The 15374-nt window shown below is 37.4% G+C and overlaps 3 protein-coding genes across 4 annotated transcripts; all 3 read right to left on the reverse strand.

The window, feature by feature from the left end:
* Positions 1–2642: 2642 nt before the first annotated feature.
* LOC113012011 (uncharacterized) lies at positions 2643–5154 on the reverse strand. The gene is made up of 5 exons (XM_026151957.2): positions 5048–5154; positions 4228–4935; positions 3998–4105; positions 3734–3771; positions 2643–3613 (listed from the first exon to the last, which is right to left on the reverse strand). Exons 1-5 carry the CDS (start codon positions 5133–5135, stop codon positions 3488–3490), a joined length of 1068 nt encoding a protein of 355 aa, XP_026007742.2. The 5' UTR covers positions 5136–5154; the 3' UTR covers positions 2643–3487.
* A 1867-nt stretch (positions 5155–7021) lies between these two features.
* LOC113011930 (uncharacterized) lies at positions 7022–9776 on the reverse strand. The gene is made up of 5 exons (XM_026151803.2): positions 9715–9776; positions 8912–9622; positions 8688–8810; positions 8553–8596; positions 7022–7877 (listed from the first exon to the last, which is right to left on the reverse strand). Exons 1-5 carry the CDS (start codon positions 9767–9769, stop codon positions 7758–7760), a joined length of 1053 nt encoding a protein of 350 aa, XP_026007588.2. The 5' UTR covers positions 9770–9776; the 3' UTR covers positions 7022–7757.
* Positions 9777–11374: 1598 nt separating this feature from the next.
* LOC113011936 (uncharacterized) lies at positions 11375–13644 on the reverse strand. Of its 2 annotated transcripts, none has more exons than XM_080299816.1 (5): positions 13537–13644; positions 12727–13425; positions 12506–12628; positions 11922–11965; positions 11375–11631 (listed from the first exon to the last, which is right to left on the reverse strand). In XM_080299816.1, the coding sequence occupies exons 1-5, from the start codon at positions 13613–13615 to the stop codon at positions 11512–11514; spliced, it is 1065 nt and encodes a 354-aa protein (XP_080155942.1). In that variant the 5' UTR covers positions 13616–13644; the 3' UTR covers positions 11375–11511. The 2 variants fall into 2 exon arrangements, with proteins under 2 accessions (XP_080155942.1, XP_026007601.2); XM_026151816.2 differs by having other exon boundaries at positions 12506–12631.
* Between the last annotated feature and the right edge of the window lie 1730 nt (positions 13645–15374).

Consider the following 15374-nt stretch of genomic DNA (forward strand, 5'->3'; position numbering starts at 1 on the left):
AGTGTTGGTCAAGTTACTTGAAAAAAGTAATCAGTAACTAATTACTGATTACTTCCCCCAAAAGTAATCCCGTTACTTTACTGATTACTTAATTTCAAAAGTAATTAATTACTTAGTTACTTAGTTACTTTTTAAAAACACGATTTACAACCTGAAGAGGTGATAAAGTGATAGATCTTTCAGCCCAATTCTACTTTTTCTGCATAATCCATCATATAAAATGTAATCAAATGGAAAAGTCTCTTTTTTAAACTTGTTTTATCAGTTTTAATCTTTTAACTTTATGCATCAAGCAAAAATTTAATTATATGCAACATTCTCTGACTTGAATAAATTAGTTTAACATTTAAACCTATTTTCTACACATTCCAGCACATAAAATAAAATATTTTTTGTGTTTACACTCACTCTTTCAAATAGATGCAAGTAAAACACAGCAGAAAATGAATAAAGTCAAAGACTCAGCGGTCCTGTTGCTCTATTTTCACCTGTAAAGCAGGACTGTGGTAGGCGGAGGTTTACCCTGGTGCAGGTGTAAAGGTCAGTACTTCCACGCTTTAAACGCTGCACGCTCATACTCTCTCCCGCACTCGATATGTGATCCATTGTTGATCTGCACACAGCTGTTGTCACTAACGGCGCACTCGCAGTAACGCAGCGTTCCTACGGGAAAGTAACGGTAATCTAATTACCGTTTTTGCAATAGTAATCCCTTACTTTACTCGTTACTTGAAAAAAGTAATCAGATTACAGTAACGCATTACTGCCCATCTCTGGTGGTAACACAATGCATCAGAGCAACTTCCATCAATAATCGCCATCTTAGGCCCAGTTAAGGACACGTGACTGGACAGATGCCGCGTGTCATAAATTTGGGGTCACGTGGGGTCTGGTCTTGCAACTTCTGGCATCATCAAAAGGTGTAAATCAAACAAATCGTCCAATAGAAGCCGAAGCTACAGCTCCTCAGAGTTTAAAGCACCAGAGGCTGTTTAACCTTCCCATGCGCATGGCAGAAAGGGCACGCTGCCTGTGAATGTGTGTTTAATTCTTCAAAAATATATTTTTTAAAAACAAACATTTTTAGGCATGTAAATGAAATTATATAATTTCTGCTGTTCCATACTTTTATACGGTATCCAAGGTGTGCCAAAATTGGTCAAACCAGGATGATGTTTATATGTTGATTGAGGTCTTCTGGAATCTGGTCCTTTGAAAACAGCAAACAATCTTTGTGTAATAATAATAATAATGAAATAATAATAATGCTGAGCATGAATGCTGTTTTTGGAGAAAACCCTTAGGAACTTTTCAAAAGTTATGACAATATCCTTTGTTAGGGAAATGCCATCAATTTCCAGCACTTTCTGGCAAATTTGAGTGATGTCTCAAACAGTCAGGTGACTTTCCCATCTCATGCAAACAATAAAAAGCAATGAGGAAATGCCAAAAACTTGAGGGTGTCTTCAAAAGTAGTCGATTTCTGTAGACTCCCTGTTAAACTGATGTACAACATTTTAAAAAACAGTTTCATGGTACAAAACACTGCATTTTTTTCTCCTTAGATAATTTGCTGCTTTATAATAACTATATGGGGAAGACATTTGCTTACTTTTTAGGCCTAAAGTTTGGACAGATGCCCTAAGAGTGGCCAACAGGCCTCTGTAGTCTATACAAGGTCTCATCTCCACGTTTGTCAAAGAACTGCAAAGAATTCTATTGGCTGACATTTGACATAATGCCTTCTCTCTTTGGATTGTTTTATGGTCTATAAAGGTTTATTGGTTATTTGCATGTGGTCTTTAGGGCGTGCATTTTAACACCTCAGAGGTAAATTAGATAATATACCCACAAAGTCCATTTACTTTGTGGTTTAATGCAGTTTTCTTTAAGACTGACTCCCCACTAAAGTACTTACACCTCTTCATTCTTCTGAAACCCACAAAGACCACTACAGTTTAACTTGGCTAACATAAGTCTCACTGAAATGATTGCTTGAGTTTGACCTTGTGTTTACAGAAGAAACTATGAGGGGGTGGAATTTTTTGTGAACACATTTTCTTAAGCATAATAAATCTATGCACATGTGTATGCATAAAAAGAGGTGTGACTATATTGAGTGACAGGTATTTATAGTTTTTTCTTGTTTAATGTTTACTTCAAGATTTTGGGTATTCAGTTTGTTCAACCCCTTAGACTTACTAAGCTGGTAACGCCGAAGCTCTACTCTCTGGTCGAAATATGTGTTTTGATGTTTTAAAAAACATGGCAACATCCAAAATACCAAAGGAGTCCACACAAGCCAGTGGGTGACATCACTTTAACACACAATCACTGCTTCTTAAACCAAGAAGTCTTGAGTTCTATGTCTTTGTTATACAAGATAAGATTTGTAAGTTATGTAGAATTTAAAAAAGACCATTTTGGTGTGTTTATGAGGACAGGCAGCTAATGGGGAAAACAAAGATTTAAGACTTACCAAGTCTTGTATATCAGTTATTTCAGTCATATCAGGGTGGAGTGCTAAATTGCCAGCTAATGTTAGCAAGCTGTATTTATAAATTGTACAGGTGCAACAAAAAGACACAGATATCTTCCAAACAGTCAGCAGGAAAGAAAATAACCCAAATAAGCATCTTGAATGGTGTGTAATATATTTTATTTGTCAGAAAATTCCATTAAAACCGTGCAAAATACACCAGCACAGCAAGAAGGCCCTTCATAGAGCTCATGCAACTTTTGGCAGATCATTTATTCACAAGTAGGTAGCTCCATTTTAATTTTTTCTAACTTTTGCAATTTCAGAGAAATACTCCATTCATCTCTCCTCCTGGAATCGAACCAGAAATCTTTCACCCGTTGAACACGTAAACCACTACACTATGGAAAAATAGCCGTGCTGCAAACTTTCAGCAGAGTTCGTTCAAAAGTGCTAATTGCATTAACCTTGTTGTTTTAGCCAGTATACGGCTGCAATGGTGGAAAAGTAGTGGAGGCTTCCTGTTTGCAACTACACAGACACAAAAACAAAAGAGCAGATGGTTTGTTTTTGTTGTTTGTTTTATCTTTGAATTTGCTCACCCAGACATATAGAGATTTAGCTTTATGACTTTTTTTAAACTTCAGACCTTAATCTAAACTATAAAAAGATTCTTAAATATGTAACCACAATATGAAAAGATAAACAGATATTCTCCAGTAGAGAGCACTCATTACTTTGTACATTGTATTTCTTGTGACATAAACTGGCTTATATTTATGGTGATGTTGCACAGTGTGTTATGCACATGTTCAGAAAGGTTGGCTTCGTAAAGTAACATGTTTTCTTACTGTTTTTCTTACCCCTGAGAATCAACAAGTATACTGATAATGGAAATGTAGCACCTTTGTAACCAAGGCTTTGTACTGATTATCTTCACAACAGATCTCAAAACACACGCTAACAAAACCACATCTTACGCTGAAACAAAGTCTAGATGAAACAGGTTCAGATCTGCTGCCTTACACTGGAGTACACACAGTGATTCATGGTGTCATTCATCTGCCTCCTTTGCCGGTTGAACTTTTGTGTCTGTACGGCAGCATAGTGAAGGTTGTCTGCATCTTGGTATCCCTGGTACAAAAATACACGAGTCAATAAATGTTACAGAAAAAAAATCAAGTGCTACAGTGTAATATATGTATAGGTAGCTGTTCAAAAGATAATTTGATATATATCAAAAAATATAGTCACCTCTGCATTAGCTGCATCTGAACATCTTGCTTGTGACTCTATTGTGAAACACAAAAATATAAAAGCCTTTTTCTGTAAATACACGCTGTTCAAGAAAACAATATTATAGTTTGGTACTTATATAATGTGTATCCAGTCTTACTAACAAATCAAAGCACTTTACACTGTAAGCCGCATGTGCCCTTTCATACACCCTTGCAACTGTTTTTTGTGCACTATATCTAACCATGTTTGGACTGACTGCAAGTGTAAGTGACTGGTTACCTTTATTCATCTTGCACACTAGAAAACTCATTAAAAGACTCAAAGTGGTGGTGAATGCCAAGGCTCCACTTAAAACATGCACAAGAAAGTCAGGAAAGGTCACCTCATCTGTAGAGAACCAAACATCCATCAACCATCAGTGTTGTTAATATGTTTCCATTAAAAGCTGAATGAGAGAGTATTAAAGACTGTTTAGCAAATGTGAGACAGGCTACTAGAATGCCACTTACCCTCCGAGCCCAGCTTGGTCCCATTACCAAACAGTATGTGTCCACAAGAAGCAACAGCGCAGTAATACATCCCATTATCAGACAAATTCAAGCTTTTTATTGGCAAATTGTAGACACACGTGTTCGTTTGTGTATTAGTTTTCCTCTCGCAGCGATTGTTCCTGCCCTCATGGGTGTAAATGAGTCCTAGATGGGATTTTTCTGAGCTTTTGAACCAGTAAACACTGTGTTCTTCATCACAAGTCCCAGTGTGGACTGTACAGTTCAGAGTCAAAGAGGCTCCTAGCTGGACGGTTGCAGAAGACAGCTGATGGACTGAAGTTTGAAGGTTCAAATCTGAACCCTTCACATGGATTGTGGCGCCCTCTGCAAATTCAAACTTGTAAGCATAGCAGCTTATGCAGTAATACGTTGCTGAGTCAGACATTTGTAAATTCGAGATTGTCAAGTGGTTCTTTCCATTTTTACTGTCCAAAGAAAATCGTGGATTGTTCTTGAAATCCTCGCTAAAAGTGCCATTTTTGTCATGTTTGTAGAAGCTAGAGATGAGCTTTGGCTTTTGTCCCAGGGTTTGTTTGTACCAGTAAAACATAGCTGCAACGTCACCTTCGTAGAAACATCGCAAAGTTACATTGTCCCCAACATTAGCTGATATAAAGCCGCTCTCTTGACGAACATTTGAGGAGAGCTGAATATTAGTTACCCGGTCTGTAAAGAGAACACCATGAATGTTTGCACTTAAAATCACAATAAAAGCCTAATCACTCTATAAGTGAGATTTAATTTATATTTTTAAGAATTTAAGGTATTCCCAACTTACCAATTTTCCAGAAGACCAGGCAAATCAAAGCAAAATTCAGAGATGTCATTGTGATCAAAAGGTCTTGACCAATGTAGAAAACCTCCATACGTCCTCTAGTCTTAGAGACAAGGCTCCGTTTGATTGGCTAACCAAAAGTGACTCTGAACTACTTTTGAAACAGGGTACAAAAGTTTAACGCCCCCTTCATTATGAATTTTGGTTCTCGCAGCAAGAGATATGGAAAACAATACCAGAGTTATAGTATTACATTATTTTAACCATTAAAACCCCAAAAATCAATAATGTGAGTGAGAGCAAACTTGGCCAAGGTTAGGATGTTTCCGGTTAGTGTGAAAAGTAATTTAGCGCTACTTATTGTCTTAAGAACAGTGAAATGAACCAAGATCTGATTGAAAGACGCCACAGACATTAGTTATTGTAGTGACTGTGTGTATGCCATATCTGGTGATGCAAGTTTTCTTACTTCAGTGAGCCATATCCTTTTTAAATGCTCTATGAAAAGATCATATTGCTTATTTTTAACTTCCCGTCATTCATACATTTGGATATGTTTCAGTGTTTCTCTTGCTGGTCCCACCTTCACATTTCTAATTGTCTAGCATGCTTAGAGAGAAATGCTGCATTATCAAAATTCGATTTTCTAGGCTTCTGTTCTGTTAGTAGTTTATATACATCTTTTCATTGTCTTTTCGGTTGCAATAATATGAGTGGCCACTGGGGAAAATTAGGGCAATAATCGTAAATGGACTGGTTCTTGTATAGCGCTTTTCTACTCTTCTGAGCACTCAAAGTGCTTTACACAACTTGTGCTTTTACACCCATATTCGCACAAGCACATTTTCCTAGGTGCTTTCTAAGTAACATTCACACACACACTCATACTCTGATGCATGCAATTTGGTGTTAGTATCTTGCTCAAGGATATTTGGCATGCAGACTAGGGGAAGCCTTCTGATCAGTAGATGACCTGCTCTACCGCCTGAGCTACAGCCACCCCCACATGAGGGCATCATGTGACTTACTCACAATACAACCATCAATGTCCACCCAATGGGGGCCATAAATGGACTTGCTGCAATCGTTGAGATATATTAATCTGAATCAAAGTGGTGCGTTTGGTGATAAAAAAAAAAAACTTAAATAACATGAAAAATCCAGAAAATTAATGGAAAATCTGTGAAAATCCAATTGCCCAGACCTGAAACTTGCTGTTTAAACATTAACAGCAATGTCATGAAAGTGACGCTATCCCACACTGAGAGCCATGAGTTGAAGCTTGCATGTTGACTAGATGTAAATTAAATAATATCAAGCGTACATTCCTTGAAAAGACTCAAGGACTGAACATTGCGCGATAAAAAATTTAATTTTGAGTATAGGAGAGAAGGAAGTACTGCAGCTGCAAACAGATCTGCTTTCGTCCCCATCACTGACTTTTCCACCCTGGTGACACATTGGTAGGTGTAGTGGTTGGTAGTTCACTCTTGTTGTCTCTGACACAGCTGCCTCCTACAGCTACTGTCACTTTTATTGAACTCTCACTCACTAAGTCTCAGTCATTTATGTTAATTGGGATCATACTGGATCTCAATACAGTTCTTCTGGTTAAGGAGGTCAAAAACGTCCTGCATCCGTATTCACTGTCCTCTAGTAAAGGCTAAAAGCCAAAAAAAAGGATATTAAAAAAGCAGTGGGGCCATGGACATAACGGTTTTTGATATTTGGTTCATGTTTTAGCCATAAGGAAATGTTTATATTGCACCAAATTACATTTATTTTTATTTACATTTTATTTACATTTATTTTATTTTTCATGTCTGTCATAGAATTGTGTTAGTTAAAATGTGTGTGAACCTTATTGACTGAAAGGCCACAAGAGCTTGGGCTTCACTGGTTTTGTGTGGGTAAGAAGCAATATAGTTATAGAGTGCATCCTATTTGAATAAAATGAATAAAACAAAGACAATGTGATTGATTGCATTTTGATTTATTTTAATATTTTGATGTAGTCTACTGAAGAAACTTGAGCATCATTAATACTGCATGGCTGCAGTCCATAAACACACTGCAGACACTTCCTGTCTGAAACCAGAAAGACAAAGTGAGCTAGGTGTTCTTCAAAGCACTTTGAAAGTCAGTCATTTGACTGTTGACCACACAGAAGCTACATACAGAGTCTCACTTCTCTGGTTTCAGGTGTGCAAACAACACCAAATGGAACAACATTCTGCAAATGCAGTTGTGAAAGATGTATGACATGTCTTAAATTATCAGAAGATTATCACTGATAAATTGTTTCCTGTCATGTTCAGCGTAACTGCATATTTAGAAGTTAAGTGCCTGCTTACCACAACACTGCTATGAGAAGGCACAGGCCTGCTGTTTCTGTGCGTGCAGTCTCATCTCTGAAGGCCACACTTAGAGACTGCAGAGACGTTCTGTTTATGATCCTTTTGCATTACTGAGTTTGTAATATTTGTAATATGAGCTTGCTAGCTTATGTTCCTCACAGTTCTACTGGCTTTTATGTAGCAATCTTTCTCTTTTACCTTTCTTTATCTCTGGCTTGTAGTTCTCTTCTTACCATACACAATATATTACAACAATGCTTCAACAATCAACAAATCGAAAAAACAAACAAAAAACAAATGCTTTAAAGACACAGTTCTTCTTACAGGACAACATGGCTACAAATGAAATTCCAGGTTTACTGTTTGACACTGGAGTACACACATTCGGTGTTTGTGTTGTCTCTTTGTCTCTTGGATCGGTTGACCTTGTGGTCCCTCAAAGCAGCATAATGGAGGTTGTCTGAATCTTGGTTACCCTGATAATAACATAAGAATTTAAAATTAGTACTTTATTAATCTTTATTGCCACTACAACATAATGGCACATTGCTAAGGACATCTACACACCTGGAAGAATAAATGCATCATCAAATGCTCTGCTTGGCATTCAGTAGCAGGCAGGTGCAGTTGATGGTGGGAATCTCACAGTTCATACCAGACTTCATTTGCAATATGTATACATTTATATTGTGTCTCACGTCTCCTTGTACCACAGAAATGTGTCAAAGTTGCCAACTCTCTGCTGACCTAATAACTGCAGAGTTTCAAACCTCCTCTGGTATTTACATCAACACAAAAACTGCACCGGGAGCTTCATGGCATGTTTTGTTATAGCCGAGCAACTCTTCTGGTTCTAATGTTTAGATGGCCCAGTACTTTTGTCCATATACAGTATTACTGATATCTTCCACTTTGTCAAACTTGATAACTTCCAATGGTTGGTCATTATGTTGATGGAAGCCATAACTGTATCTACCAATGTTTCCTCTTATTTGTTTTTAAAGATTATTTTTAGTAAACATAGGTCCAAACATAATTTTCTGTTGCTTAAGATAGTAGAAATGCAAAGATTGCAACATCACAAACTAGAAAACTGGTGTACCCTACTTCTGTCTATCTACATACAGTTAGACTGGCAGATTAGTACTCACTTCTGTATTTGGAGTTGAGGCATTTGCAGATCTTGCTTGAGAGTCTGGTTATGAAGGTTGGAGACAAAGTTGCTTTTTAAGTCTTTATGACTGTATATGCTACCTAAACATGAGTGAAAAGTAACCAGCGCCTACCTGAACTTTGGCGTTTCATTTTGATATTAATTCTCAGTGCTGCATATGACAGCATAAGCAGCAGGATAATGGTAAATATCAACGCTCCACTCAGGAAATACACCAAGACAACAGAGTGCTCATCTGCAAGTTAAGATGAGTAAAGCAAACATTTTTGAACATGCTTTGTGTGTAAAACAGTCACAGTCATGCAAATATGAAACGGATTTTGTATTGCTACTTACGCTCTAAGTGGAGCTCTTCCCGGTCTCCAAACAGTATGTGTCCACATGAGGCAACAGCACAGTAGCTCAAAGCATCAGAGAGATTAGGACTTTTCATGGGTAAGTTGTAGAAGCAGGTGTGTGTTTGTGTCGTAGGCCTCTTCTCATACTCATCACTCCTGACTCCGTTGGCATAAATGAGTCCAGGATGAGATTCGACAGAATCCTGGAACCAGTAAACTCTGTGGCCTCCATCATAGGTATGTTTGTGTATAATACAGTTCAGAGCAGAGCCTCCAGGCTGAATGGTTTCGGATGGAACCATCGTCTCAGACTGATGGAGCAAAGTTTGGATGTTTATCCCTGAACCCTCTACACTGACAGTAACACCTTCAGAAAATTCAAAATCGTATACATAGATACCAATGCAGTAATAAGTAGCTGAGTCCGAAATCTGTAGATCTGAAATGATCAAGTGATTGTTACCATTTCCAGTGTCTAGTGAGAAACGAGAATTGTTTTCAAACTCACTGTAAAACGTGCCATTTTTTTCATGTTTATAAAATTTAGACACAAGCTTTGGATTCTGTCCCAGAGATTGTTTATACCAGTAAAACATCACTGCGTCTTCTTCGTAGAAACATTGCAAAGTCACTTTGTCACCAATGCTAGGCGACACAAAACCACTTTCTTGACGCACATAAACTGAGGATTTCAGGTTAGTCTTCTGAGCTGAAGAGGAAAAAAAACACTGATTTTAAAAGATTGTGTATATCAGTATATATATGCGTTCTATACAGCTGTATTTAGAAGAGACAACTTACCTACACTACCCAGTGCCAGGCATGTTAGACACAAAGCAAACTTTAAAGGCATCATCGTGTCCACATCGTATCCTGTTGAATGTACTGACTCTCACCAAGCTCTTTATTCCTCTGAGTGGACTGCATTTGATTGGCTAACGAGAAGTAACGCCTAGGAGCATCAAGACTTGTGATGTTCCACACCGATTTCTGTCCCTTTAATTTCAACTTAAATGTAATCAGGTACACTATGACATTGCTTTAACTATTGTTACTTTCATTACTTGATGTTCTGTAAATTGCTGTTTTTGATCACAACATATCAGAAAATGACAAACTGTAACAATGAATGGTACGTTAACTATTTTCATGTATTGCACCTCTGCATAATTATACCCCTGCATTATCTTCTCCAGTAACAAAAAAAGTCTTGGTCCATAAAGAAAAATCTGATTTTATATTAAATGTATTAGCCACAGCTGGGTGTGTCTATGTTAGCTAATTGTGGGCAACACTTTCTTTTAATACTCTGCACAAGTGCCAGCGCTAACACAGACAGAAAACCTGAAGAGGTAACCAATGAGTCCTAGAAGAATATGGTAATATGAATATGAAAACCGTTATGTCAAGATAACATTAGTAAATATATAAAATATATATTTTTTACATTATGCAAATTTTACAGGGGTATTCACTGCTTCATATATGAAGGACTCATGTTTAAGAGCTGATATATGGGGCGGAGCACAAATAGATTTGCTGGGAGTCATTAAAAGAAGCTCAGGCTAATCTCTAAATAGCTGATATTTGCAGTTGGTGGTAATGTTTACTTATATTATACATGCACAGAGTGTGCAGTATGCACAAATGTTAGCTATTAAAATGACTATTAATAATATTAGCTATTTTATTAGTACAGGGCACTTGCTCATCAGGGAAACTGCAAACAAACTATTGTAATTACCAGATTGTTGTCTTTTTTTAACTACCTAAAAGAGTAATTGGTAAGCCGAGTTAAACTGTGTGGCTGCAATGTACAAAAACAATGCAGAGACTTCCTGTTTGAGACCACAAAGAGCGCAAAGGGTCCTACAGGAGTGCATGGCTGAAGTATACTGAGAGCTAAGTTTTTGCCTATCAACCACACAGACGCTAAAAAAAGACTCCCTCAGCTCTGCTGTGCGCAGACGACACATTTAGAGTAAACAACCTGCAAAGGCTTTCAGATGCCATCGATACATTTAGGGCAGATAATCTGGAAGATTTGTGTATGTCACATAATCATTTTAGACTTTGCAATAAGGCGGGATTTGTTGTTGTGAAATGGTTGCCGCTTTGTGTGAGCAACCTACCACACCTGGAAGAAGACTGTGTTGTATGCGTCACATCTGCAGTGCCATGCCGGTTGTTTCCTCCTGACTCAGATTGTGTTAATCAGAGTGTTTCATTCAAAAATAGATCTAGAATCAAATAATGTGTGTTGAACTAGAGGGTGAAGTGCTAATTATGCGCAGGCTTTGTGAAATATAGAGGGCTGTTCAGATCTTAAGCTCTGCAACACAAAGGTGCATTGTGTGCATACACACAACTGTGTGTATGTCGCTTGCTGTACATCGTGAATGCAATGTAAGTACAGCGACAATGGAAATATCACACCTTTGACAAAAGAACCTGGCTCAGCTGCAGTTAAGCAAACATGTCTGTTTATTTTGTAAGGCACAGATTTACATTTAGTTTAGGAGGAGAAAACCACACAAACAAAAAAGCAAAAAATGTGTAATTTTTCTCACAGAGACTACAAAGAAAACATGTCCAACTTTATTGCTTCACACTAGAATAAACACATTGGCTAAGGGTGTCCTCTTGCTGCCTTCTTGATCTGGTGGCCTTGTTTACCTTCAAAGCAGCATAATGGAGATGGTCTGCATCTTGAGATGCCTGTTTAGAAAAAAAGAAAGAAAAATGTTACCCTTGAACCAGCGAGCATAACCACTGGATGGCACATTAAAAGAAAACCTCACTTATAATAAAATTAATTTCAAAACAACAGAACTCCAAGTGAAAACTGGACATTGAGACCTTCGCAAGAATATGTAATACTGCAATGCATCGAATTGTTAAGGTGCTCTTCATTCTGTGTTTTTTTCCTTCCATTGTAAGGTCTCGAAAAACAGTTAATTTATTCACTGATATTTTTTTAAAAATTAGAACATTACACAAAACCTTACGTCTCCATTTGGATCCGAGGTCCCTGAAGACTCCGCGCGAGGGTCTGTTTATAAAAAAGAAAGAAAAAAATGATCATTCTTTTAACTCAGTTGGCGCAGTCACGACAAAATGACTCTCCATATGTAGTCAACACAGAATTGCAGAGGACACTTTAATATACTGAACAACTGAAGCACTAAGATTGTTTCAGTAAACCACCGATGACTTAATAATAAATTAGGTATGTCCTGAGCTAATTCATTTCATTCCAGTAAACAAAATAAATAAATAACTACATTTAAGATTTTTTTTTTACATCTTTGCAATTGACAGTAAGACAAAGTACAAATTGCATTTATGTAGTAAACATATTTATGAAATGACTTTGTTAAAAAGAAAAATGAAAGAAAGAAATGTACTTGTTGTACACATTATCTGGACTTTAAGCGAGTCGACCAAAAATTTCAACCAAGTGTGCTGAAGAAACACCAGTTGATGTCTTCAGTTAATGTAACAATGAGCATTATGACTACTTAACAACTTATTAATGTCTTTCTTCCTTGTTATCACATTCAGTTAAATGTAAAGAAGTCAGTTAACCCACCTGTGCATTTGCAGTTTTTTCTCTTGTACAAGGTATAGGCTGCATAAGCCAGGAAAACCAACAGACTTGAGTTGAACGCCAAAGCTCCGCTCAAGGCGTACACATAGATAAAAGATTCCCCCTCTTCTGTAGAGAACCAGACATTAAAAGACACCACATACATCATATTTGATTAGAAACTATTGTTACTGTTTAACAAAAGAGGCAGGAGCGGTAGCTACCCTCAATGTTCAGCTTGGCCCCATTTCCAAACAGTATATGTCCACATGAAGCCACGGCACAGTAGTAGGTCCCAGCATGAGACCGATTGAGACTCTCCATTCGTAGGTTGTACACACAGGTTTGGGTCTGTGAGCTGCGATTCCTCTCACATTGATCATTTCTGCCTCCGTGGGTGTAGATGAGTCCAGGGTGAGATTCTTCAGAGTTTTTGAACCAGTAAACACTGTGTTTTTCACTACAGGTTCCAGCGTGCACTGTACAGTTCAGCATCACAGAGCCTCCAGACTGGATGGTCTCAGGTGTTGATTGGTGAACTGAAGCTTGGAAAACCAAATCTGAATCCTTCACTTGGATGATAATCCCCTCCAAAAATTCATACACATATGAATAGCCACTTATGCAGTAGTAAGCAGCAGAGTCTGACATTTGTGCTTTTGAGATCTTCAAGTTGTTTTTATAGTTCATAGTTTCCAGTTCAAAGCGAGACTCATTCTTAAATTCATCAGTGAAAGTGCCATCTTTGTCATGCTTATAGAATTTCGACACCAGCTGTGGTTTCTGTCCCAGAGGTTGCTTATACCAGTAAAACATCACTGCAACAGTAGTTTGATTGAATGAACAGTTTAAAGTTAAATCCTGACCAGCTTTAACAAATGTGATATTGAATGATGGTGATAGCTTCAGAGCTGCCAAATGAACTGAAAATAAAAGAAAATACACAGTGAACTTAATATAATAACTGGATAAGTATTGGAATGTATGAGAGACATTGTGTAGCTGTCAACAAAATTATTTAAGATGCTACTTACCTATTGATCCTGAGAGTAGATATGTCACATAGAAGGATAACAGCGAGGGTGTCATTTTGTTCAAATTGCTGTGGATCATTGAGAGAAGGTCTTTACGTTCTCTACTTATCAGAGACAAGACTGTTTTTGATTGGTCACTCAGAATGACTGAAAGATCACATGCTCAGTGCCCCCTGTAGGGTTCATTTAGGTCTATGAGACGATCTAGAAAGGAGGTAATCAAAGCAGATTTGAAAAACTTTACTTCAAAGAGCAAGTTATGCAGATTTACTGAAGAAAATGCACATCCAGTTTACATTATGGCAGGCTCTGCCTGTACATGTGACCAATCACATGAGTACTACTGAATAATTTACTCATCACTCAATTAATGTTATTCTACCAGCAAAGGTGCTTTGCAACCTGCAGCATATGTAAATGTTCACCATTAGCATTGGCTAGTTAACATTAGCATTCTTTGAAGGTCTGAATCTATTATGCATGTTTGGTAGCCAGGTCTCACCTCTTGAGTTTGTCACCGTAATGTTTATGAACAAGAATAAACTTGCAGACGGAGCCTTCACAGACTTTACAATAAACGTATCTTTGGTCATATTGTATAATGTTTAGATTGGTGTTTTTTTTGTGATTTTTTCAGTGTTCATATGGATAAAAACTGAGAGATTTAGTGCTTTATTTTGTACAGCTTGTGTCGTTATGCAATGTCATGCAAACAAAACAGCATAAGGAGATCTATTTAATCATGGTAGAGGTGTTTTGTTTTTAATTAACACCATATGGTTCAACATGTAGAAAAGGAAGAGAAAGCATAACAGAAATGTTTCATGTGGTATTTTTAACATAGACTATATATGCATGTAACCACTGTGATGTCACCCACTGTACTACCAGAAATACACTGTCACATAGCTGACTGACACAAATCTCTGTCCTACTAAGGACATGCGCATGTCCAGTCTTTTAAAATACAAACAACAACACAAATATGCTTCATAGCAACTGTGTCTGTTATTAAACTGCAGGAACGTGCAGAAATAGAAGCTACAGTGAGACAACTCTGTTGATGACTGCATTGATTTTTTACTCTTTGAAGATCGGGCTCTGGCTCCTGGGCTGGCGTTGACATACACTCACTCTGGGTTCTTTGTTAGCTTTGTGTTAGCACGCTGTGTGTGCGGATACTTGCAAAGAGCCAGTGTAATGCCGGTGGCTGTTTCTGTTCTAGATGCAATGTACACTTTACGTAGAAACTCGTGTCCTTTTGTGCAATAAAGATAAAAGTAATATCAATATCACCACTCCTCAAACGTTAGACTGGACCACCTTTTTCTGTCTCCCTGCACATAAACGCAGGATGAAAAATACACGTTTGATGTTTTTTCCCCCCTTACTATCTATTGATTGTGCAGATAATTGAAAAACCTAATCATATCATTCTTATTGTAACTTCCTATTTCTGAATTTAGTAGAGTAATCTGCATTATAATGTATCACATTCTATTACTGTGTTAACAAAAAGTGTCATTTTTGACATAGTAACATATTATGTTATGGCACATTGCCTCCAAGTCTGTATACTATATATTTTCAGTGTTAGCAGTTTGAAAATATGGATGTTTTTTAAGTGATCACAACTGATTGTATATGGCTAAACTATATTACCATGCTTGGTTCATAAATTAGCATAAACCAGTAGAACAAAGAAACGTTGTAATTAGTAACATAAATAAGACAAAATAGCATCACTCTGCTCACAAAACTGAGGCCTAGCAGACAGCTATTAGTGGTTATTGGCTAGCACACCTATCAACCTATTGCGTGAGTGAGCCTAAATGACA

The sequence above is a fragment of the Astatotilapia calliptera genome, chromosome 3 (assembly GCF_964374335.1).
Source record: "Astatotilapia calliptera chromosome 3, fAstCal68.1, whole genome shotgun sequence".
In the NCBI taxonomy this organism is placed as follows: domain Eukaryota; kingdom Metazoa; phylum Chordata; class Actinopteri; order Cichliformes; family Cichlidae; genus Astatotilapia; species Astatotilapia calliptera.